The 27478-nt window shown below is 35.1% G+C and overlaps 1 protein-coding gene across 3 annotated transcripts in view; it reads left to right on the top strand.

Moving 5' to 3' along the window:
* Positions 1-27321, top strand: part of kcnc3b (potassium voltage-gated channel, Shaw-related subfamily, member 3b) — a 61831-nt gene extending 34510 nt beyond the window's left edge. The window contains exons 4-7 of one of the 3 annotated variants that reach the window (XM_079600992.1): positions 1570-1758; positions 6084-6104; positions 12016-12056; positions 22781-27321. In XM_079600992.1, coding sequence (XP_079457118.1) covers positions 1570-1758; positions 6084-6104; positions 12016-12050 — 245 coding nt within the window. In that variant the 3' untranslated portion in view covers positions 12051-12056; positions 22781-27321. Of the gene's footprint in view, positions 1-1569; positions 1759-6083; positions 6105-11027; positions 11542-12015; positions 12057-22780 lie in introns of those variants that run through there. The other 2 variants (XR_013796252.1, XM_079600993.1) reach the window with 2 other exon arrangements.
* The last annotated feature ends 157 nt before the right edge of the window (positions 27322-27478 follow it).

Genomic DNA, 27478 nt, shown 5'->3' with positions numbered 1-27478 from the left:
CAATGATTGTACTGAATTACATTAAGTTTTTGGAGTGGTTCATATGATTAATATATAATAATATGATTATTTTGCCTGAAATCCAATAGAAATGTATTTATTATTTATATATTATATTATATATATTTATTATATTTAAATACAAATATTTAGCTTAATTTTATTTTAGCTTGAAATCCAACAGAAACGTGTGTGTGTGTGTGTGTGTGTATATATATATATATATATATATAAAGTTTGGAATCCAACAGAAAAAAAATATTATATATTATATCAAACTTTGTGTTTTTATATTACGTATTGTTTTGATATATTATATTACATATTTTTTATATTTGTATATTAAATAGCTATTTTTGGATAATGATTGATTGATTGTGAATGATTTATGTAGGCCTATTAAACATTATTATTATATATTAAAAAATAAATTTAAATAAAAATGTTTTTTTATATATTGATATATTAATTTCTGTGAACTTAATACTTTGGAAGTGAAACTTCAACTCATATATATATATTTTTTAATAAATCCATAAAAAGCCACAACCGTCAAAGACATCTGAAAGAGATATTTAGGAACTGTGTCGGAAAATGTATTAGTGGATTGTTAAAACGTTGTTAAAATGGTACAATGCAACATAATGTCCTTGCACTGTGTGTGTGTGTTTCTCTAGATGCATTGCTCTTACTACTAATGTCATGTCTATTATAAATTATTCATTGTTTTTAAAACCTGCAAGTCTCTATTAGTTCTATAAGGTACAGGACAGGAAAAAGGCCAATGCATAACCTTGCCTAACAACTTATCTTTCTGCTATCACATTAGTTCCAGATCGGGGGTGCATAGCAATTTCTTTCATTCAGGACATGCTAGCTATTTTTCTCTTTAAGGAAGAGCAACCACCATTGTTTTTATCTCCAATTTAGCAGATTTGTTGTTTGCAGATTAAATATATACCGGTATATATTTTTTTCTTTTTTTTAAGAATAAACTTTAAACCTAGAAATTCAGTGCAGGACTATAGAAGCTTACAGAATTGACCATATCTGAACCAGATTATCATTAAGATTATCAGATTTTTTTATTTCACATTGTACAATGGAATAGTTCACCCAGTTCAAAGTAACTTAATGAGAACTGGGGCTGTCAAGCTGCCAAAAAAAAAAAAAAAGTATCATAAAAGTCCTCTATGCGATTCATGTGCTATATTTTAAGTCTTCTGAAGCAATATGCTTATGAGGAACAAGTCAAAATACATTTTGCTAAGATTTTTTTGAGATTCTCTGTTGTCAGAGCCAGTGTGAATGATTCATTCACAAATGAACCCGATTCAGTTCTCAAAATCAACTCACTGACTCAAGAAATGAAAGTCAATCAGGTTTAGGACAAAATGAGAAGTAGTAATAAATGGCACAATTTATATTTTTAGGTGATCTTTCCCCTTAAAGAATGTTTTTACGTTTCTGTCACATTTCACCAAATTTCCAGCAGCTTCCTGTTGAATATTCAGTGTCTTCCTTCTCTCCTGTCTCACGCTTTCTGTGTTGATTCATGTCTCTCCTCAGACTCGAAGCAGAACGGTGACGCAGCCAGTGCCGCTCTAGCGAACGAGGACTGTCCAACAATCGACCAGGTTCTCAGTCCGGACGAGCGCAGCCCGATGGGCCGAACACAAGAGCGCTACCAGCAGGACAGAGCCTGCTTCCTCCTCAACACGCGAGAGTTTCGACCCACTGATGGGAACGTGCGGAAAGGTACGTTTAAATGCTTCCGCAAGCGCGTCACACACACACATATTCACACAGTCTCGGCCCAATCCCAGCCTCTGCGTTAGATCTTAAAGATCCATTTCTAACATAGTTTACACACACACACAAGCATCCCCTAAAACCTGCCCATCTCACACACTCGTGTCCATCTCTTCAAAAATACAGATTACATAACCATAAACATCTCTGGGTGTTTTCACACTTGGGTGGTTTCACGAGGCTGAGAGCATTTATAATCATTTTGTCAAGTAAAGTCAATTTTATTTATAAAGCGCTTTTCATAATGCACATTATTTCAAAGAAATCTATCAATATAAACAATCAAGCCACTGAGATTAGCATATATGTGACCCTGGATCACAAAACCAGTCACATGTCGCACGGGTTTATTTGTGGCAATATCCAACTATACATTGTATGGGTCAAAATTATCCATTTTTCTTTTATGCCAAAAAAGTAAAGATCATGTTCCATGAAGATATTTTGTAAATTTCCTACCGTAAATATATAAAACATGTATTTTTGTGAGTGAATGCAGCACAATCGTGAACATAAATGCACAACTTTAAAGGAGATTTTCTCAATGTTTCGATTTTTTTGCATCCTCAGATTCCAGATGTTCAAATAGTTGTATCTCGACCAAATATTGTCCTATCCTGACAAACCATACATCAATGGAGAGATTATTTATTCAGATTTCATGTGATGTATAAATCTCAATTAAAAAAAAAATTGACCCATGTGACTGGTTTTGTGGTCCAGTGTCACGTATCGCTTTACATGTGTACTTCATAATGTTGGATATGCTTGTACTGTATATCCAACTGAATATATAGAGCTGTGTGATAGTTTAGTTTAAATTTTGTGATGATAAAAATAATCAAGCAGTCGAGAATTGCAATTTAGTTTATGCATATATGAACACACAAATAAACTCTGACCCTTGAGCACTGGTCCAAGAACCATTCACTTTAAACCCACTGTACAGTTCGCTTATATTGTGCATTTTAACCAAAAAGCATGCCAGGCTCACTTTATATTCTCATCTGTGTAGCCAAATACTTCAGCTGTTTTGTATGGAGCATTATTATAACTTATATTCACAAAATTATATTAGCAAATGCCCAACCAACCAACAATTCTTAAATGCACAAGCACTTTTGCACATTTCTGAAAGTTTGTTTGTTGAAACTACAGTTGTGAATCATCAAGTGTGTGAGTCGCTATGGAAAATGTATATTATTTATTAGTATCTTTGTCATGTTTTACAGTATAAATATCAAATTTCTTAAATCAAGAAAATTACGCCTGAAAAATGTCAAAAGTAAATGAGTTTATGTTTAAAACATGAATGGGGTAAGAAAAATAAACTTAATTCTAAGGGGAAAAAATGTGTTTTACCTCTGATAGATTTTTTTTGTGCAAATTTATACAGTATAAACTTTTTTGTTAATGTGAATAAGCTACAAAATGTGTATCATATTTGTAAACGCATTAATTTTGAGACTATTTTAGCTCCATAGTTTAAGTTATGGCAGGACATGAGCAGCTTATGCTATTTTAATCAAATATTTTACATTTACATTAGCAGTGAAGTCATCAAAGTGAGGAAATCATCACAGAAATGTAATATTATTCTACACCAATTTTCAATAAATAAATTAGATTTAAATGTGAAGTGTGTCATTTCTGAGCCAATAGCGGCACCAAATGAAATTGCAGAAATATTGTCCAGCAAACATAATCCATAATCCATACACTGTTGACTCACAGCATTGGTTGAGTCAATGCTAGTCAATGAACATTAAATGGGTCAAAATCAGATCCAACCCCTCATTTTTGGCCAGGAACAGTGTGAACACAGAGTGAACCGGGTTGTTTTTTCCTCCACTTCAAGGAATCTGAATTTGGTAATTTTGGGATTCAAGTGTGAAAACATCCTTAAAAACACACTGACATCTGAAAAATCTCTCTTTTGACATTTTTCTTCTTCTCTTTTTTCTTTAATTTCTTTATTTTTTTTATTTTTTGCATGCTAATTTTCCATAATAATACACAATTTCTCCTCCGTTTCTTTCCTCACATTCACCATCCTCTTCTTTTTTCCTCTATATTCCATTCTCTTTTTTGCATTGCATTTTCCTTGATCCTTGGTCTTCATTTTCAGTGTCAACCCTTCTGTTACACACAACATCCCACAACACTTTGTGACCCTGTTCTGTCACCTCCAACAACCACACAAATCTCCTCTCCATCCACAAAAAACGACATGACACGAACAATGTCCGATCCATGCACGCACAATTCTCAGAACCCGATATATCCCTGGTTGCCGTTCCCTCAACACAACCCGACTCCATTTGGCACAGTTAGATTTAGGAAATCAGCCGACGGCCACAAATCCTCCCATCACAGACGAATGGTATAAGCTGGAAGGATATTAAAGCAAACTCCACGTTGGCATGGATCAAACCATAGTGATCAGAGGTAAAGACCAACCACAGAAATAGAAACATACAAACACAAGTCCGATAATTAATGATCTAGGATGTTTAACACAAGTACACACACATTTACACCTGCATGGGTGTTTCGTTGTTGATGGGTGTAATTTTTCGTGTTGATGTTGTGTTGTTGTCCTAACAAACTGTCATTAGTTTCATCTGTTAAAGGAAATGAATCTAATGTTGTATGATGTTACTGAATACGAGTTTAAGTTTGGGTTTTGCACTCTCTCTGACAAATAGATTTGCTCTTGTATGTTTTTGTTCATTGGTACTTAAATTGCTGACCGTCCCACTCTGGACAGTCAATGCCAAAAATGTCTGTGCACTGGGGACAATTTATCACCCACTTTAACACTCGGCACGTCGAAACTCAGCACAAATACAGTGAGATGACACAAATCTGAAGGTCCTTGCACACCGAGTCAGAAATTATGTCAATCACGCTCACACACTGCCTCTGAAACTTTCGTCCGTCATAAAAAAAATTGTAACGGGTTCGATTTTCTGCGTTTTTTGCATCCGTAACAAACATTTGAAGGTGTTTGGACCATTCAGAGCCACCGAATGATTGATTGTTAAATGAAATTTCGGACTTAGTGTGCAAGAAGGACCTTGACTCTAAAAGTGCCTTTTTCTGACACTGTGTGTAGAGGACAGTAGACTAACAATCAAATGTGTTTAATGGAATATTCCAGGTTTATTTTTAAGGAAATAAATACTTTTATTCAGCAAGGACACAGTAACTTGATCAAAAGTGACAGTAAAGACAATTATAATGTCACAAAATATATCTAATTCAAATAAATGCTGTTTTTTTTCTCACTTTCTTTTCATCTATTCATCCTGACAAAAAAAATGGATCACAGTTTCCACAAAAATATTAAGCAGACTTTTTTTTTTAACTGATAATAATAATCAGAAATGTTTCTTGAGCAGCAAATCATATTAGAATGATTTCTGAAGGATCATGTGACACTGAAGACTGGAGTAATGATGCTGAATATTCAGCTTCGATCACAGGAATAAATGACATTTTAAAATATATTCGAATAGAAAAGAGTTATTCTAAAATGTAATCATATTTCACAATATTACTGATTTTACTGTATTTTTGATCAATTAAATGCAGCCTTGGTGAGCCCAAAATTTTGAATGGTAAATAAATAAATGAACGTTACATTTTAGGTTAATATTAGTGAGACATCATTACACTAACATGTTTTAGAGCAGAATCCAGCGATTGACCAATCAGATTTGAGTATCACAGAAAGATTGGTCATTTTATCACACTAGTCTCAAGCCATCCCATGCAATGTGCTGTTCATGTCTATGACCGTGAAAGAAACCAAGTTATCAGGTTGAAAATAAACTGGAATATTCCTTTAAAGATCCTTTGAAATGTTGCATATACTGTATATATATGTTCTTTGCGATGTTACAAAAGAAGAGAGCAGAAACCCAATCTTTACTCGGACGTATTCAGGTCTGTTACACTAACCTCATACTCTGTAATGAGAAAAACATGCATATGGGACAAAGTTGGACACTATAGAGTTGTGTAACAAAGATTGTTTTCAATGTCATATGAGATCCACTGCAATTACAAATGGAACTGCACCTGCTGCAGTGTGTGTGTGTGTGTGTGTGTGTGTGTGTGTGTGTGTGTGTGTGTGTGTGTGTGTGTGTGTGTGTGTGTGTGTGTGTGTGTGTGTGTGTGTGTGTGTGTGTGTGTGTGTGTGTGTGTGTGTGTGTGTGTGTGTTTTCAGTGGGATCTCACACGCTCTGTATTGTCTTTTTCTTCAGGTTGTGTCATATCCCGCGTTTGTATGTTGGCTTCTTCATATATTCTCACTGTTCTACTGTCTCCCCCGTCCTCCTCCTCGCTGTATGTGTGTGTGTGTGTGTGCGTGCGTTGTGTTTGTTGTGATGTGACGTTGCTTATTGTGTTTTCAATGTGTTTCCCTCACTCTTCCGGTGACCTTTAACCCTGGGGTGATGTAGGGCGTGCACGTGCGCACCAAGGCAACACATAAAAATGCACACACATAGAAAAACGAACTGGAAGGTTTGCTTAGGTGTTCGCTGTGTTGAGTCGAATCACCCCAGGGTTAAAGGTCAGGGGTCGATAGAGGTCAAGGTGAATTCAAATGAGCACGAGTTCTCGGTTCTGTGCCATGCTGCAAACACTGTGCGGGCAACATTCACTCAAGAACATATTTGGGCCTAAATTTAATATTTGAATTGCATATACATTTTTTACACACCGATTTATATGCAATTCAAATGCATAATCTAAAATTTAGCCATATTTTTTGAGTGGATGTTGCTGCCGAGGGAAAAAGCAAAGACGGATGGAGAAAAAGTGTTTATGTGTGGCACAGATTCCTATGAATCTGCTCATACGACCTCAACCTGCTTCAGTTCCTATAGCGTAGCCGGAATCTCCTATGTGTGTGACAGTCTGTTTTTTGAGGTGTGTGTGTGTGTGTGCTGTGTAACTGACGTCTGACTGACTGGTTGACAGACAGACACTGGGATATTTGGACAGACTCACAGACAGACTGACGTAGAGCAGGTAAGAAGGAACCGTGGTAAAACCCAAGCCGTGTTTTCCCAGCTCTTGTCCTGGGCTTGAGCAACACACCGTCTTCTGGGACGCAGTCGCTCTATCACTTTAACATCCAGAGAGCCTATAGATGCAGAAATAACATTATGTTAAGCTTTAAAGACCAGTGACCAGTCTGTTGAGGAGATGTATGTGTATGTGTGAGCTCTGTTATATGGCATCTTAGCTAAACTGTCAGGCTCTGTTTCAAAACCTAGTGAGCAAACGTCTACATATAGTGTAGAGCATAGGGAGTTACTACAATATTAATGACATATATTGCAACCTGACATTAGAAATTAAAATCTCTCTCATATTCTCTCTAATACATGTCTAATATTCTCTGATTTAAGGGTGTCATATGATGAGGAATTGTAATAAAAATATGCATTTTTATTTTTACATTTAAAAAAATACCTTATTGTGCCATATTTATTTTGATAAATTTAAGATTTTCATTTATCTAATATTTATTAATTTCAGTCAGCGATCACCATGAAATAAAGACATTTTTTAAATACAATGCAATTCAACTAATTTATTTCTATAAAAAAACATATAAACTGAATTCGACAGTCAGTGATGTTTTAAGTTTTAGTAGTTTTGTGTTTTTTGTCATTTTTGTTTCTATTTAGCTTTGATTTATTTTTATTTCAACTTTAGTTTTAGTCAATTTAGTACATTATTCCAAAGCAACATTTAAAATTTTCATTTAAGTTTATGTTTTTCTAATGTTTATATTTTATTTCAGATTTATTTCATTTAAACAAATATTTTTAATAGTTTTAGACAATAATAACAACACTGGTTTGAAAATGTATATAAGCAATAGCGAATTGCACACCAACATTTAATATTTGGGGTTATGGGTTTGTTCAAATCACTAATTCTAGGTATTAAATAATTAAATAAGCATAGAAAATAACTAGTGGCAAGCACCCTAATTATAAGATACCTTGTTTTGGCCACAACATAAGGTGGAATCATAACGCTCATGAAAAACACAATCCCATAATGCATTGTGATTTTCATCGGAAAAGACATGGCGTTTAAAATGCACTATTTCACCCATTATTTGAGTGTTATTTGTGCAACTGCTGACGTCAGTCCTCCACTGCAAGCATCCGTCGAGTCTCCCGGGCGCTTCGGCACTATTTGTGTGGTGTGTGAGTAACCATTAACACAGTTAGTGGCCATGGAGAGCATTTCAGATCAGTCACTTATGAGGCTCCATTTCAGCTAGGATGCTACCTTCGAAGCTAACAGACTATGTAGACAGCAAGGCAGCACACTGGGGATTGGAACAGAGCCATAATGCCTCGCTGAACGGACATTAGACTGTTAATTGGGCACGATACAGTGAGTGTAAAGTGTGTGTGTGTGTGTGAGTCTGTGCCAATGGGAGTCGATTTAAGATCTAAATATACTCCTGCCATCTGTGGAACCTATACAGACACACACATATTGCTCTGGGTGTTAAAGCGATCTCTTCCTGTGCAATATAATCCCTAAATGCTGTTCACTGTTCTTAGAGGAGTGTGTGTGTGTGTGTGTGTGTGTGTGGGTGCCCTGCTGTAATGCTGTTTGCATGAGGCTATTTGCTCAGAGTCAAAGTCAGTATCAGACAACTGAAGTCTCTGTGAAGGATCTCTGTAAGCCATTGTGAGTTCTCTCTCCCCCTCTGTGTCTCTCTATCTTCTGTTGTCTTCCTCCATGTGCTGTTGTTTGTCTGATATGTTTATGGTCTTGTGTGTGTTGTTCAAACTGGTCAAAGTTCATCAATGCCCTGTTTTCTGGGCCACACTCGCAAGCTAACATCAGTAGTTTCATTGTAGCAACTACAATAGTTTCATAATTGATGTATGCATTTTTATTCGAGACTAAAAGCGAATCAGATTTTAAAGGGGTCATATCATAATGAACCAAATATTCCTCAATCTTTTGAGATAAAAATTCATTATCATCAGTCTTATTACTATTTATTGTTTCATATTTTAATTATTTATTGTTTTATATTTGTATATTGATTGTAATATTTTTAATATTCATGATTATTATTTAAAAAAACAAGTATTCTTACTGTATATTTATTTATTTATTTTTTAGATTTTATTATTTAATTTGTTTTATTATTATTAATCCAGCAAAGTTGCAAGTGCAACTAAATGTGACAATCAGCGATCATCGTGCATTTAAAAATAATATGATATCTTTTTAAAAAAGGTTTATATATGATATCTTAATAAATCAAGTATTCCTAACTTTAATATGAAGGCAATTTTTTTCATTTAAATTTGTTTTAAAAAATTGCTCTATATTTGTTTACTTATTTGTTGAATATTTAACACTGATTTTAATAAATCAAGCTAAATTGCAATTGAACTTGACAGTCAGATAATCATGTTTTTTTTTTTTTTTTTTTTGCTGTTATACATAATAATATGATATGGCCCCTTTATGGATTTAATTATATTTTGTTATTATTGAAGCACTTTAAACTGTTTCAAGAAAGGTGTAACGCGTGGGTGTCTTTCACATAACAGTCTCTCAGTTTATTGATATTTCCATTATATATACACAAATTGTAGCCTGAAGTTGCATTACAAGTTCAAAGTCATAGTCTTTATGAAAGATGCCTTGAGCAGGACATTTTTCACAACTAAACAGGTGTGCTCTAGTTCCGTCAAGGCAACAGCATGAAATCTCTTTTTTCTCCATTAAAACAGGGTCTCCATCAGGTCTATATTTAGTGTGTGTAGTGAAGCGGTTATGCATTACAGATCGACGTGTAAATATTTGCCCTGATGATACGATTCAATTGTGCAATGCATCAGAAAATCTGAATTTTAGTCACAATTTGGTTCAATTCAATTGGTATGATTAGTCATTATTTTCAAAAATATATACGCGTTCGAATACGTTCGTGTCGGAATTAGATTTGGTGGATTTTATCAATTTTAATTGGATTTTGCATAAGAAATTAACACTGGTTATTATAGTAAATTCTTACAATTTAGAATAAGTGCATTAAATGAACATTGTTAAATTGATGCATTTAGTTAAAGATCATTCATAAACTAAAATAACAGAGAGGTTTTATCACTATATCACTGAATTCATCTCATCATCACACACACACACACACTCCTTCCATGTCTATGTGTGTAGTTGTTAATGTTGCATGTGTGTGTTTGCAACTGTGCATTTCCTGTCTGCAAATATCACAACTTGTCATTTAGAAACCCATTTTTTAACTATACATTATTGTCATTGTTTACTGACTCATTGTCTAAAAACAAGCATCTCTATTATTATTGTGCCATCTTGTTGTGCTAAACTAAAGGTTAACAAGTGGCACTGTTGAAGTTTAAGGACTAGTTTGATAACAGAACAGTATCAGCACATTAGATCTGTTCTCCTGTTACAGCACATTCCAGCAGTGAGCGGCCCGTCATGGTTGTGGTGTTCTGTGTTCTGGTCACAAGCCGATCGATAGAGCTTAATTGTGGGTAATGTGAGCTCTCTCTATAGCTAACAGTCCAGCGGTCGATATGCCGGAATACTGCCGGAAAAGCCTGAGCCGGAATAAAGCTTTCACTGCACACATGTAGACCTAAGCAACACATGACAGAAAACAGGACTGGGTATTGACACAAATTTCATAAGCATGCAATTCGATTCAGTTCCCAATCTCTATTTTATATATTTTAATTAGTATACATAAATGTACATTTTTGCCAAGAACAAAAAATTTTTTTATCAACTAATTTAAACTATAGGAAACCTGTCATTTGGTATTACTGTAATATTAAAGGTTAAAATTAATAGATTTGTATACAAACATTCAAATTGGACATAAGGTAGTTTTATGATGATTACTTTTTAATGATATAATTATGTTTCTACTCCAATTCGTTGTTGAAATATAGGCCTAAACATTTAAAGATAGCTGTCATAACTTGTTTTTAATTATGGATTTATACAAACATAGCTAAATATTGAATAAAATTTTAAGTAAAAATATAATGAATATGTAATTTAGTGCATATATAGTAAAATGCTCCTCTCTAGAGTAGCTATATTTCTAGCTAACGTTAGCTTATGCCTTATGGTCTCTGAATGGCTTTTCTGAGTAGGCCTACATGTATGCTAACGTTGAGCTGTTGTTTACAAGTTGTTTTATTGACGTCTTTCCGTCAATAAAACATTATTACAAGATTACATGAGACATAATGCGGATTTTGGTAAGTTGTAGCCTACTGTATCTTTCAACATACCTTCTGATGTTCGTGTTTATTTCGTGTTGTAAAGCGGAAGAGATTAACAGTCACTCACGCGCGCTGCCGCTTCACTTGAACTGAGATCTCACGATAAAGAGCGCAAAGACGGTATTTATTGTATAAATTTCGCATTAAAATGTACAGAGTTAGAAAGCTGAGCCTCTAGTGTGTTCAAGTCTTGTCGGAAAGATCGTATTTATGAGTTGAAGGCACATGAACGCCAACACAAAGTCGTAAATACGAGTGGAAATCTCTTCACGTGCTATTGGAAGTATCATAACGTTACTAGTTTACTAGTTAATAAAAAAATGGACATGAACGCCCTCTCAAGTCTAAATTTGAATGCGATGAGCTCGTAATCATGACTTCAGAAGTGGTAAGTAAGAAATGTCCGATAGTAGCCTACGTGAAGGCAGTATTAGCCATAGACAGTATATAAAGGTATTAGCAAACGCTTAATTTAAAATTTAAAAAGGAACAATGCTTATTGGGAATATTTTCTGGAAGTGAGGAGATATACAAATAATGTGAAGAGTGTTAGTGAAGACGATTCAGCCGAAATTAATATTTTCAACCCAGCCCTAACATCAATAACCTCAATCACACCCATTATTGCCTCAACTTATCAGGGTGTCATCATCATCATCATCATCATCATCATTATCAATAGTCTAACTAATGCTGGTCGCATGTACTGTGGCGTTTATTAAAGATTATAAATTTATTAGGGCATCTAAATGTGGTTTTGATATTTGCACACACCCTTTTTTGTTCTTTCATGTCATTCACTCTCTTTTTAACTCTTTCCACTGTGTGACTAACACTCATCTCATCCTTCATTCGCCTCCAGGCCGTCAGTGCAGCACCAGAGTTTCTAATGCGTGACCATGGGTAGGTACATCAACTGTTTTAAACTCTTCTGTACATGTTCAAAAAGGAAACACTTCTTTATGAGGTTTTCCTGGTTCACAGTAGGTATGCAAATCTTGTAGCACTCATCATACTGAGCGATCTGAACATGGGTAATATAATATTATAAAATATTACATGCACATGATAAGAAATATAATATAAACTTATGGTATAAGTTGGTATCAAAGCTGTTGTGAGTATTTAACATGGTAAATGTGTTGGAATTATAGTGTTTATTCTATTTTGTGTTACAATAAATATGCTGTACTTTAAGTATATAATGTAGCAAGAATATGCTATAAAAAACCATTTCAGGCATTAATAGGCATATTTTAGTAGATATGCACACTTAAAGACAACATGAGATGTCAACACATACTTAGATAATGTATAACATAACTTCTGGAACATCTGGATTTGTTTGAATCGTATATATATATATATAAGGTAGTTTTGAGCAAGTATATTTATTAATACATTAATAACATATTCATGTTGTCTTCAAATATTTTTAAGATAGTTTTGACATTTTTAATATATGCATTTTGGATTGGTCAGCCCATTCATTTTTTTTCACCGTGCTGTCACACAAACTTCCTGTTGTTTTAGTGGCGCTACATTCCCACACACCGTCCTACTTCCATCGAGTATCCATCAGTCCCATTAAATATATTCCCTCTTCCTGTCTTATTCCACACACTCACTAATGCGCTCTGTCTCCTGAGGAATCCTTTAAAAGCTCTTACTAGGCAAACATAATAAAAAGGGCGTGTGGCTGTCTGAACCGATGTTGACCAGGCACACGGGTAAAACAACCCAGTTGTTTTTGTTGTTCTGTTGTCCAGACCAGGATATAAAGTAGCGGTTGTGTTATACTGTGGTAGCGAGCGGTGTGTGTGTGTGTGCTGTACTGTATTATAAACACAGGCTGTTCTGTACGTGCAATACGTTGTTTTTGCGATGGTTCCTACATCCGTCTGTATTCGCCGTCAGGCCTCCTGGTGCATCCATCAAATCATGTTTTTGTTTTTTGTTTTTTACATGTAATTTGTTGCATTGTAATTTCACATAAGAATGATGCAACATTTTACAGAAGAATGCCTTTACAAACTATTTGCACAGAAATTCATTGCATATCGTTGACTAGTTTTTGTGTGCATATATGTTGTGTTTGATTGTGATATTGTGCACATTTATGTGGCATAGTAAAATGTGTATGTGTGTGTGTGTGTGTGTGTGTGTGTGATTCAGGTAAACCCGATGTTATGGGGACAAAATGTCCCCACAAAGATGGCAATATCCGAAATCCTTGTCCTCGTGGGACATTTTTCGCTTCCCATGATGATAAACTCAAATGCAGAAAGTTTTGTGTGATGGTTAGGTTTAGGGGTAGGGTTAGTAAGGGGATAGTACAGTATAAAAATCATTTTGTCTATGGAAAGTCCCTATAAAACGTGTGTGTGAATTTTATATCAGACCTGACTAAGCGCGCGTGTGTGTGTGTGTGTGTGTGTGTGCGTGTGTGTGTGTGTCCAAGCTGTTGTCCTACTTTCAGAGGAAAGTTGTCTTTCTTTTTTTTTTTTTCTTATCGTCCTTGTTTTTCGTCCAGAGTATTTTTCTGTGATCAACGTGCGGCAAACTTTTCCCACATTCACCTCTTCCTCTCCCAAACAAACACGCACATAGGGAGAAAGCGGGAGAGAGACAAATAAATCTGACATGTGTGTGGAAGGTCGCTGCTAGTCACTTCACTTAAATGTTTGGTCACAAAAGCCTGACTTCTAATCTCACAAAAGCTCAATGTAACACTCATAAGTCTGATTTTCTTTTTTTTTATGTCAAAAGATGCAATTATAATACACTAAACACTTGTGATTTACTTGTCATGAATGTAATTTATATCGAAATTACCGTAATTCAGAGTTTCTGGGGAGATACATTACTGTTTTTGCTTATTTTATTTTAGCCGACAACTTTTAAGTAGGCGTTATATAAATAAAAACTTACTATTAGTTGCTTAATATTGTGCAAGATTTTTTTGTTGTTGCATATTTTCATGTCATCAGCAAATCCATAAATGTAGGCATTTTATGAGTGTGAAGATGTAAACGGCATAGATTATGTCATCTTGTGATTACGGTAATTCCGACAACCTGAATGCAGTGGAAGTATTATGATTTTTTTTTTGTCATGATTATGTTATACAAATGCAGGCTTTATGACCTTTCAGTCAAGTGAAGTATAATAGGATGTTCAGGAGGTTGTCAAAGAAACCAGCCAGCGGTCCACAAGAGCATTTCTGTGCGCTAACTCAACTGCAGTGTATAATCAGCTTCTTAGGCTGATATTTAATAGTAGTACAGAAACACTTGTTGAGAATTACCTCAGTAAGTAACATTTAACCTGTTCCAAAACCTAGTGAGCCGCCTAGACATACCCTTCTGTATAATGATGTTTAGATCTTGAGCTTTGGAAAGGCACTATATCAATGATTGAATGAATGAATGAATGAAAGAATTAATTTATTCCCAAAAACTATCTATATATATTTTGACCTTGAACCTATATAAATGTAATATATTTATTCTTTGTTTGTTTAATACTAAAAAGGTATCTATATATATATATTGACATAGAGCTTTGGAAAGGCACCATATACATTTAATATATATTATATTTATTACCAAAATGTGTCAATATATTTTTGACCTTGAGCCTTGAAAAGGCACTATATAGAATTGTTTGTTTGTTTAATACCAAAATGTATCAATATATTTTTGATCTAGAGCTTTGGAAAGGGACCGTATAAATTAATTTTTTTATTTATTTATTATTCTTTATTTTAAAATACATCAATACAAAATAAATAATTTAATTTATATGGTGTCTTTCCAAAATCTCTAGGTCAAAAAAATAAATAATTATTATCTAAATGTGTCAATATATTTTTGACCTTGAGCCTTGGAAAGGCACTAATTAAATTAAATTAAATGTATTCATTTATTAAAAAATGCATCAATACAAAGTACATGAAATATTTTTTTTATTTTTTTCCAAAATGCGTCAATATATTTTTGACCTTGAGCCTTTAAAAGGCTCTATATAGAATTTGTTTTATTATTATTATTTGTTTGTACCAAAATGTATCAATATATTTTTGACCTGGAGCTTTGGAAAGGCTATATAAATTATTCATTCATTCATTACAATTTTTTTTTTTTTAAATACATACATACACACAAAATTAATAAAAAAAAAATACAAAATTGGTCTGTGCTTTGTTATTGCTTATTAGAGTGTCTCATCATAAGCGTAGCAGTTCACCAGGTTTTGGAGCAAAGTAATAAAAACCCACTAACAACACTTTATACTGTTTTTTTATGTTTATAAATCTGTTGAAATGTCTCACGACGGCTGCCGTGGTTTCTTCAACAATCTCCGGCCGAGAAAGGCACTTCAGCTTCTGTCTTATTTGTTGTCTAGTGTTCCTCTACACTGCACTGGTTAACTGAAACACTTCATCGCAAATCACACCTTTACCACAGCTCACTGTAGCGGCAAACAATCCAGCCCGTGTTTTCTTCAACCAGTGGGAATGTGTGGACGTTTATCTGTGGAGTATTTGATTCTGGGAAACTGTGTTTATATGTTGTGGAATTTTTAGTAAACCAATGTATGATGCTTTTCATAACTCTCATTTTCCTGTTTTGTCCTGTCTTGTCCTGTGTATGTCTGTCCGTCTGTCTTTTACCTGTATCTTCACATTTCTTCCACTTTATATCTACGTTTAAATTTGACGCTCATGTTTCTTTTTCTTTTGCTCCTTTCCCAATGCTTAATTTTCTGTCGGCTACATTCTCACTCAAACCGATATATTAACCGAACATGTAACATCGCTCATGCTGTTCAATCGGAAAAAAAAACACACATTTAAAATTGATTAAACCGGTCACTAACGTGGGCACACAATCTGGCAGCCACGGGTTACGAGAAATCTCGCAGCCTGAACAACATATCAGGAATGGCGGGGTCGTCCCTGCGTTTGGCCCCCATCACCAGCACGCCCTTTGACCCTTACGAGGCCCCGGGACCCCTCCGCCGCTGCCGCTCACCCATCCCCTCCATTTTGTAGCAGAAAGAGTGACAGAAAGACTCAGGAAAGGAGGAGAGAAAGGCAGGACAGCCTCATACTCACATTCATAGCAATAACAATGACTGATCGTGAGCGTAGATACACAGTTTGTGAATGATCACGGGTCATGTTCGTGTTTGAACTGGACTTGGCAGGTCAATAACTGTGCGAGTGTTTATGGACGGGAGTAAATGCTTTGTTTTTCCCCACAAGTAGTCTTAGAGGGAATGATTTTTTGATGCTCAAGGAAGATAGATTAATGCATTTTCACTTTAAATGCACTCACTACCCTTGCTTTGTGTTCAAACACCTTCCATTTCCCTCGAAATCTCAATTAAGATTAATATTACTGTGAATAAATGTAATTCTGGACTGGAGAAAACTCACCAGAATTTTGAATGCAAGAATTATGTACATATGCAATCATTACTCGTTCGTAGGGGTTAAAAATGAAATGTATCGCGTTTATTTGTTTGTTTATTTGTTTGAATTTGTCGTTGGACTGTTATTGGCTGTCAAATAATTGAGTTTAATTGCAAACCTATTGAATCCAAACTGAATGGGTGAAAGATTAATCTGACAAATTGATTATTTGAGCATTCATTGCCATATAATCACTTTATTTTATTTCTTGCTCATCGTCATTTTTGTTTGTTTATTTGTTTGCATACTTTGTTTTGCTCATTATAACATGTTGCCAAGTTTCGCCCACCTCTAAGCAAACACTTCCAGTCCGAAAACTGAATATGAGGAGCAAAAAAAGTGTGGAAAGGACATTTGATGGAATAATTTTTCTTTGTTTGCCGTTGTGTTTGTGATGTGTTAGCGTAAGATTTTAAGATGATGCTCCAGAAAAAAATTATATTGTGCAAACTCACCCACATATGCAAATCATGTGCAATATTCAACCCTAATTCATAATGCTGCAAACACACAGTACGCACATATGGTGTTATAAATTGATGTGCAAGCGTATGATTAATCCTAATGAAAAGGTTAAAAGCATGAAGAATGGAAGATGACGAAAAGGATGTGAGGATTTTAAGAGCGTTTCTTGTTTGTCTTGTCAATGTTAGTGTCCTGATGTTGTTGTTTTTTTATCATATTTTGAATGTTTTTCAAAGACTAATTGTTTTTGTTTTCAAAAACATACACAACAGTTTCATTTGTATATGATATATACTTTAAGTGTTACTGTGTTTCTTTTTGGATTAATAGGACTAGACAAAAATATATATTATGTATTCAGGTCGATGTGACCAAGTGCTTCCAGAATCATAAACAAAAGAGATGATACTATAAGTATATAAGCCATTTCTGAGAAAATACTTCCCTGAAATAGCAAAAAGAAAAATAACATGTTGCAATACTTGCAAAGTTGTAGTTTATAGGAAACTGTATGTTATCTAGTTTTTAATCATTAAATGTGATTTAGTTTCCCAATGGAGAACAACCCACTGCTGAGACAGTTAATATACAGTATCAGTAAGGAGCCATTTTGTTTTAAACATGGTTCCTCTATCATGCAAACCTGGATCCCACAATGTACCCGGCGTCATGCAAGATTCAGTCGCCCTGCGAATCCCTTCTTTCCCAAATCAGTCCCGTTTTCCAATTCTGAAATGCTACAGTTTCTATGATAACCAAAGTTTGGCGGGATAGAATGACATGTAGACGGGAGCGAAAAGGCATCTTTTTTTTGTTCACGGATTCAAAATTATATAAAAAACAATATACAGGTGAAACTCGAAAAATTAGAATATGGTGCAAAAGTTCATTTATTTCAGTAATTCAACTTAAAAGGCGAAACTAATATATTATATAGACTCATTACATGCAAAGTGAGATATTTCAAGCCTTTATTTGTTATAATTTTGATGATTATGGCTTACAGCTTATGAAAACCCCAAATTCAAAATTAGAATATTGTGAAAAGGTTTTCATAAACTGTAAGCCATAATCGAATAAAGGCTTGAAATATCTCACTTTGCATGTAATGAGTCTATATAATATATTAGTTTCACCTTTTAAGTTCAATTACAGAAATGAATGAACTTTTGCACAATATTCAAATTTTTCGAGTTTCATCTGTATAGTCAATAAAAGTTTTTGAAGAAATTAGTACTTTTATTCAGCATGGATGCATTAAATTGATCAAAAAGTGACAGTAAAGACATTTATAATGTTTGATGAAGGATCATGTGACACTGAAGACTGGAGTAATGATGCTGAAAATTCAGCTTTGATTAAATAGAATAGAATAAATTACATTTTAAATATATATTCAAATAGAAAGCAGTTATTTTAAATTGTAATAATATTTCGCAGTTTTACTGTTTTTACTGTATTTTTCATCAAATAAATGCAGCCTTGGTGAGCAGAATAGACTTAATTCAAAAACATTAAAATCTAACCATCCCAAAACATTTGAATGGTAATATAACAGTAAAGTTGTAGTAGATACATTTTGTGCTAAATTCAAAAATTATAGTTAATACCATATTTTCTATTCAGAATCGAAATGTCAAAAAATAAGGAAATGCAGGACTATTGAATCCCGCACGACATCGGCAGCAAGCCTTGTTAAAATGTCTGTATTTTAACATGTTTTTAATTGTTGCGGGATGCCAGGCCTTCTCATACACTGTGAAACCAGAGACTTTCTTCCACTAAAACTGATTAGTCTCCATTAGTTATGGATCTCTAGTGATTAGTTAGTTGAGAAGATTCATTCTCTAGTTAAAAAAAATAATCTCTTTCCTCCATTTGTAAGTAAATGTTGAAGTTAATATTGTGCTGTTCTTGTAGTAATGCGATGTTTAAAATGTTTTAAAAAAGAACTGATTTTTTTTTTTTTTCACTTGTGTATTCCATGTAGTTGTGCCCTATTACAACACTGTCAGGTCACTGAAACACATCGAACATGTTTATATTAAAAAAGCAAGACCCCTCTATGAGGATAATTTAGGCTACAGTGTTGTTGTAGAGACTCATACACCGCTAGCTAGATTTAACTAGCTTCACATGTTTAAGCAAAGCTTCTAGGCCGACATCGTAAACTTGATCTGTACAAATCTGTATCTACACGAGTGAATGCCCATTAAACTCATCTCTGCCTTTCTCTTTATGTATGCTGGTTGTTCTTTAAATATTGTGTTATGTTGACATTTATGTAAATGAGCATTTGTCTATGGTGTATTTGTGTGTGTGTGTATTTTCAATTTCTGTTTGCATATTAACAAGAAAAAAACTATTTCTTTCCATAACTGAAATGCACTCATTCACCCAGATAACGTTTGAAAGCTGTATATGTACAATCAACACTTTTTGACAGATTTATTGCCTCTTACCTGAACTAAAACCTGCTAACAAGAAAAGATAACACTTTATTTTGATAGTCCACTTTAGACATTAAGTAGTAGCAAATTAATGAGTTAGTTGACATGTAGTTGCAAAGTTACTTGTAGTTACTGACTATATGTAACTTTTCAAGTACATGTCAACTTATTCCACTACTAACCCTAACAGTCTACTAATACTCTCCTGAGAATTAGTGGACATGTAGTTGCAAATTGATGAGAGTTAGTTGGCATGTAGTTGCAAAGTTACTTGCAGTTACTGACTATAAGTATTTTAAGTACATGTCAACTTATTCTACTACTAACCTTAACTACTAATTCTTCCATGATAGTTAGATGACATGTAGTTGCAAATTGATGAGAGTTAGTTGGCATGTAGTTGCAAAGTTACTTGTAGTTACTGACTATAAGTCTTTCAAGTACATGTCAACTTATTCTACTACTAACCTTAACTACTAATTCTTCCATGATAGTTAGATGACATGTAGTTGCAAATTGATGAGAGTTAGTTGACATGTAGTTGCAAAGTTACTTGCAGTTACTGACTATAAGTATTTTAAGTACATGTCAACTTATTCTACTACTAACCTTAACTACTAATTCTTCCATGATAGTTAGATGACATGTAGTTGCAAATTGATGAGAGTTAGTTGGCATGTAGTTGCAAAGTTACTTGTAGTTACTGACTATAAGTCTTTCAAGTACATGTCAACTTATTCTACTACTAACCTTAACTACTAATTCTTCCATGATAGTTAGATGATATGTAGTTGCAAATTGATGAGAGTTAGTTGACATGTAGTTGCAAAGTTACTTGTAGTTTCTGACTTTTAAGTAACTTTTCAAGTTCATGTCAACTTATTCTACTACTAACCCTAACAGTCTACTAATACTCTCTTGAGAGTTAGATGACATGTAGTTGCGGATTAATGAGTTAATTGACATGTAGTTGCAAATTGATGAGAGTTAGTTGACATATAGTCAGTAACTACAAGTAACTTTTCAACTACAGTACATGTCAACTAACTCTCATCAATTTGCAACTACATGTCCACTAACTCTCAAGAGAGTATTAGTAGACTGTTAGGGTTAGTAGTAGAATAAGTTGACATGTACTTGAAAAGTTACTTATAGTCAGTAACTACAAGTAACTTTTCAACTACAAGTAACTTTTCAAGTACATGTCAACTTATTCTACTACTAACCCTAACAGTCTACTAATACTCTATTGATAGTTAGTTGACATGTAGTTGCAAATTGATGAGAGTTAGTTAACATGTAGTTGAAAAGTTACTTGTAGTTACTGACTATAAAGTCTTTCAAGTACATGTCAACTTATTCTACAAACCCTAACTCTACTAATTCTTTCATGAGAGTTACATGACATGTAGTTGCAAATTGATGAGAGTTAGTTGACATGTAGTTGCAAAGTTACTTGTAGTTACTGACTATAAGTAACTTTTCAAGTACACGTCAACTTATTCTTCAACTTAACCCTAACTGTCTACTAATACTCTCTTGAGCGTTAGATGACATGTAGTTACAAATTGATGAGAGTTAGTTGACATTGACATGTACAGTAGTTGCAAAGTTACTTATATTTACATGTCAGCAAAAATGTCTTACAATCAGCAGCCATATCACCCTGTAGCCCAAGACTGGTTGCCCACTGAAGCTAAGCGGGGCTGAGCCTGGTCAGTACCTGGAAGGGAGACCTCCTGGGAAAACCAGGTTGCTGCTGGGAGAAGTGTTAGTGAGGCCAGCAGGGGGCGCTCACCCTGTGGTCTGTGTGGGTCCTAACGCCCCAGTGTAGTGACGGGGACACTATACTGACAAAAGAGCGCTGTCCTTCGGATGAGACGTTAAACGAGGTCCTGACTCTCTGTGGTCATTAAAAAATCCCAGGATGTCCTTCGAAAAAGAGTAGGGGTGTAACCCCGGCATTCTGGCCAAATTTGCCCCTTGGCCTCTGTCTATCATGGCCTCCTAATCATCCTCATATATATACTGATTGGCTTCATCACTGTCTCTTCTCCACCAGTAAGCTGGTGTGTGGTGGGCGTTCTGGCGCAATATGGCTGCCGTCGCATCATCCAAGTGGATGCTGCACATTGGTGGTGGTTGAGGAGATTCCCCCTTCTATGTAAAGCGCTTTGAGGTCTCAGATAAAGCGCTATATAAATGTAACAAATTATTATTATAATTATTATGTCAACTTCCAGTCTAAGACCCTAACCTAACAGTCTACTAATACTCTCATTACTTGAGAGCTACTTGACATGTAGTTGCAAAGTTACTTAATTTCTGACTATAAGTAAGTTATCAAGTACATGTCAACTTATTCTACTAACCCTAACCTAACAGTTTACTAGTACTCTGAGTCACTTGACATGCATTTGCAAGTTAATAAGAGTTAGGTGACATGTAGTTGCAAAGTTAATTATAGTTAATAAAATGTCTAAAGTAGACTATCGAAATAAAGTGTAACCCAAAAAAAACATAGATAAGCATAAATTGAGGTATAATTTCATTGGCCTGAAATGTTCAGCTTTTTCATTTTTTTGTTCAAACCTCATAATTTGACTCAAACTGACATGATTCCGCTTATATTATCATATAGTTGAATGAATTATCTGTTAACTGAATTCTTGCAGTACATGCTTAACTTTTACCAGCGATTCACAGGTAAACCCTCCCCAGCTTTCTACTGTTCTCAGATATAATCAATAAGTTTCCTTTATCAATAATAATGTAGTAGCCTATTGTATTTTTAAATTGATCTAGAATGTATCTGGGGTGGACTATTCCATTCCTGCTTGATCTAGAAAGTTAATTGGCCACATTTCGTTAGTCAAGTGTAATCTTCAGCGTCTTTAGATTTCAGGTTAAAGACTGTGTGACGCCCATTAATTGTAATTAGCACCTGTGTGTTTTCTCCGGGACTGGACTTTTTCACCCCTGAGAAGATACATTGCACAACCGGTGTTCAGTGCATGCATCTTCATCTTGAGATCTGTGTGTAGAAAAGTTTTAACCGTGTTTGTCTCAAATTCTTTTCTTCTTTTTTGTCAGTACCTTTGTTTTTTGTGTGGTTTCTGTAAAAGCATTTCTACATCTTACGTTTTCTGTGATTTTTTTTTTTTTTTTTTAAAGCATTGCATAATTAATTCTTGTTTCTAACAAAATCATTATATTTCTGTTTTTATCCACAGTGTTAAGTTTCTAGCATTTGGCAATTCTTTTAAGGAGACACAGTTAGTCGCTGAATCCTGAAAACTTTGCAGATGGGACCGCACCATCCATACGGGACGTGTGAGGAATGTCGGAGTGGCAAGAGGGTGTGACTGGAAACAAAAAAAACAACAACAAAGGAAACTGGAAATTTCCGATGCCGAATCTTCACACGGTAACCAAAGCAACCTCACCGAAATTCCGGATCACTCCTCTTTCTACAGACTGACTGACTTTACAGCAACAAAACCGAACATTGCACTGACACCTGAAAGAGGGAAAAGACTCTTGAAGGAACGAACGGAAAAACATTCCAATGTTTTAAGATCAAAACACCAGGCGTTTTGACTGCCGCACTCACCTGGGCCCTGAGTTTCTGTATATTAGTCTATATGTAAGAATGAAGGACCAAGTTAGAATAATTATGTAGCATTTCTGCTAAGACCCTGTAGCATTTCTTGGCTGGGAGAACTCTCCGACAGACTTTTTACAGACTGGTATTCATCGACCGTTTGCACAGAATGACTAAAAATGACTTAGTCATGCACAATTTTTTCTTGTTTTCTTTCCCCCCACTCAGCATATTAGCAGCAAAGTGTGTTGTCCGTGTATTGCCGTGTGGTAGTTCCCACTCCCCGTCCGAGAAAAGTCTGAGTCTTTGAGTAGCTTTTCTTTGTGAATGAATCTAGAGCACTGAAAAGTGAAACGCAGCACTCTGCTTTGGTAACAGATGTACGTTGCTATTCCCAAACAGTCTTCCAGGTTTTTTCCCGTACGTTCGGCGGGAGGCAACATCGAAAACACAGTCCCGACAGACCAAAGCCCAACTGTGACCAAATAATGTACGAAAGCTAAAACGGCACAAAATGACTTTAGATGTTCCCTGTCAGATCTGAACTTTTCGTCCCTTTAAATATGAACGGATTGGCTGTTCTGCCAGGGGGTGCTGTCTCTAATTCCCAAAAAACCCTCAAATTGAGGACCTTTCCCATGGGAATCCTCTCTGATTATAGAGGTTTATTATGTGATTTATTTTGTGATTTAGTATAGCTAATGCTGCCATAGATTATACACATGCACATGTGAGTGCTTGGACCAATAACTAGCGTTTTGTCTTCATGGAAAGAGGGTATAAAGGTCAGGGAAATGCAGAGACATTCCTAAAATCTCCCTTTCTAAAAAAAAATCGTCTATGTACGACTTGTCTAAAACTGCCTTCAGAGTTTCCCTCCGTCTCTGTCTCGTATTCTCTCCTATTGGCTTGACTGCGTTGTTCCTTCTTAACTAATCAGAGGGAGCGCAGGAGGTCACGCCAAACGAATCAAGAATAAATGTACAAAACAAAAAAAAAGAACAAATTTATATTTTGATAAGTAACATCTCCATGGTTCACGAGGCATGCGACGCCACCGATGTCCGAACGCGACTGTAAAAATGCAATGTCGTCCACCCTACGAACAAACGAAGAACAAAAGAATATTAACGCGCTCTTTTGGAGGGAGATATGCTTCATCAAAGAGATTGTTTCCTCATAGACTGAACTGTGAGAAAATGGATGTCAAAATATATGAAAAAAGAAAAACAAATGAAAAAAAAACAACGCATTTTTGTAACTTTGTTTACCAGCATGAGACTTTGCATGACTGTATTTTCTGCTAGCCCTTAGTTGAAGTGGGGAGGGCTAAAAAAAAAAATATTAAAAAAGATATTAATAATAAAGATGTTAATAAAAATAAAAAACATGATATGCAATGGATATTTAAGAAAATAATATATTTAAAAGAGCTATATTTTGTTTTGAAATAGAAAGAAAATGTGAATAAATTCTGACTGCGAGTTACACACTGAACTGTTTTATTAGTTTTAGATTAAAAAAAATAAAAAATCTCAATGCCACCAAAATCTGTTCTGCTACATACTGCCCCATGTAACATTCCCGTTCGGTTTCATTTCTTCCATCGAAATGCCGCCTGGACTGTATATTTTTGGTTGTGTATCTCTCTTTTTGTGGGGTCGTCTATCTATCTAAGTGTTTGGCTAATGTTTGTCTGCGTACAACATTAGTTTTCTCTGTAGCCATGATAACAACTGTGCTGATGCTAGAATCCTCCGTAAGCGGGATACGGCGTCTTTTCCCACACGCATCGGGGCTGATAGCGTTTCATTCTCAGTTTGAGTTCACCTGCTCTTATTGGCAATAATATGAATGATAATCCGACGGAGATGTAGCAAAGGCAAAGTGGAGGCTCGTATCAGTCTCAGCGTCTTCCTTACAAACGGATGCAGTGTGGGAAACTGTGTTTTTGTAGAGGCGTTGTGTCTCTAATCTCAGGTGAAAAACGTGAATGCTCAGTTCCACACCAGACCTCTGCCTGCCCGTGCCGCCATTTTTCATTTTCATCTCGTCTAATTGTTTTAAAGATCCCTTGAAGTGTGTTTTGCAGTCATTTGTTGATGTATTTCCTGTTAAAACAGGAAGTTAGGACACATCCCTTTATATACATAGCCAATTGTCTTTAGCCTTTAGCTTAGCAAAACAACAGCTAATAGCTTGTACAATGGACTAAATCAATGAAAACACTTTTCAAACGAATAAATTCTGCAGAGAAACTATTTTAAATGTCTAATTTGGTGTTTTAAAATGTTCAGTTTAATCCAACTTGTTTATCATATAAGTTATTTTTGGTTCGCAGGCTAAAGTTAAACCCTTAGCACTTTGCTTTAGGCTAATGCAAATCATCACAGTTGAGATGTAATATAGGCTACATAATTAAAGTTGCTAATTCAAATCATGCTAAGTTTTGTTTATCTAAAAGTTTTGTTTATGTCTCAGGACATGAGGCTAAAGCTAAACCTTTAGCATTTAGCTTTAGGCTAATGAAAAACATCAAAGTTGAGTTAAATGTGTTTAGACCTATTTGTTATTTACTAATAGACACCATAATTAAAATCTCGAACTCTAATCACGCTAACTTGGTGTCCTAAGTTTTACCCAATAGAAGTTTTTTTAACTATATCGCAGGACACCAGGCTAAAGTTAAATCTTTACCATTCAGCTTTACGCTAAGGCAAGACATTTAAGTTGAGTTAAACGTGTTTAGGCCTGTTTGTTATTTTGTAATAAACTCCATTGCTAATTCTAATCATGCTTTATGTGGTGTCCTAAAATGCTGTGTTACCCAATAGAAGTTTTTCTTTTTCTATCTCAGGACACCAAGGCTGAAGCTAAACCGTTAGCATTTAGCTTTAGCCTAATGCAAAAACATCACCGTTGAGTTTTTGCTTCAGATCTGGGCCTCAGTCAGTCAGTAGCATCTTTAGCATTGTAGCACTGCAGCTAATCTGTTAGCATTTAACACAAGGGCATTTGCAAACGTATTATATGTTCATATTATTCAAGATTGCACAAAACGTGAGAGTCAAGTGAGCCACATGTGAAGCAAATGGTTTATAGATGTGCTAATCAATACGCTACATAGGATGACAGGGCAGATAGAAGATGAAATATGGATGCTGGAAGCCCTTGATAAAGGTGCTTGATGTGGCGAAGCTGTTATTGTAGATGATGAAAAGCCTCTGCTAATTAGCAAGTCGAATGAAAGACAGAATGAAATGAATATGAGAGACTGCGTAGGTCCGAGCAGGCAGCGGTCCGGTGTCTGGTGTGAGGGACGGTTCGGGATATTTTGGGTGTGTTGATATCATCGGCTTCTGATATATGGAGCGCAGATGATGGAAGTGGATATACGACCTTCAGGAGAAAGACAATATGACACGGCTTATATTTTCGAAACTTTACCAAGCGAAACAGAGATGTCTCCGGACTGGGTCACTGGGTCCTTTCCCAACCCAGAAAGAAACCTTATAGCCCAAATAGGTCTTTGTTTTTCAAAGTTGTGCATATTTATAGTTTTATAAATGCTTTTGTTTATAATTATCAATTTATTGAATAATTTATATTTTATACAGAGTTTTTGTTCGGAGTTCATCTCTTTGTTCCATTTCAAAGATTGTTCATATTTTTTATGACCACTTTATTGTTCACATAGATATAGATATATATATAAAAGAGCCTGTGTTTGGTTTTATTTTAGAAGGTGTTAAGACCAGTTTGGTCCAGGGGTCACAAAGTAACGCAGAATAAATCATTTAAAGCATGCTTCCAGTGAGAACACAACGACACATATCCACATCAGATTGATTTTGTTTTATTCCCAAACATGTTTTTTTGTTTTTTTTCCAGGACAAGTCAAGCTTGTCTCTCCATCTTACACTCACATCGAAGCACACTGCCCTCTTTAAATGATTTGGAATGATAGATCTGTCTGCATCCAATTCTTCTCGTTCGATTTACTGTGCCTGCTCTTGTATCCAATGTCAAGTTTGATCACCTGTTACTTGTGTATTAAGTTTGATTTGATGTACTTGAATTACAGATATGCAATCACCACCTCTCTGACCACTGCCAATCATCCCGATCAATCAACATGATCAGTAATCAATATGATTAAAGTGATAAACAACCTTGATGTGTTTTATGCGTTTTTTTCTTCTTATGAGACTTCATACGTATGTATTAATGCGCACTGACACTTGCATCCACACTGAAAGATTAGGCAATGTTTTCTCCCCTTTAAGATGAAACTGGTGTTGGGTAAGTTAGCTTTAAAAAAAAAAAA

This window comes from Phoxinus phoxinus (genome assembly GCF_949152265.1).
Source record: "Phoxinus phoxinus genome assembly, chromosome: 24".
In the NCBI taxonomy this organism is placed as follows: domain Eukaryota; kingdom Metazoa; phylum Chordata; class Actinopteri; order Cypriniformes; family Leuciscidae; genus Phoxinus; species Phoxinus phoxinus.
The sequence above is the reverse complement of the archived record's forward strand: the minus strand, read 5'-3'. Positions and strand labels throughout refer to the sequence as shown.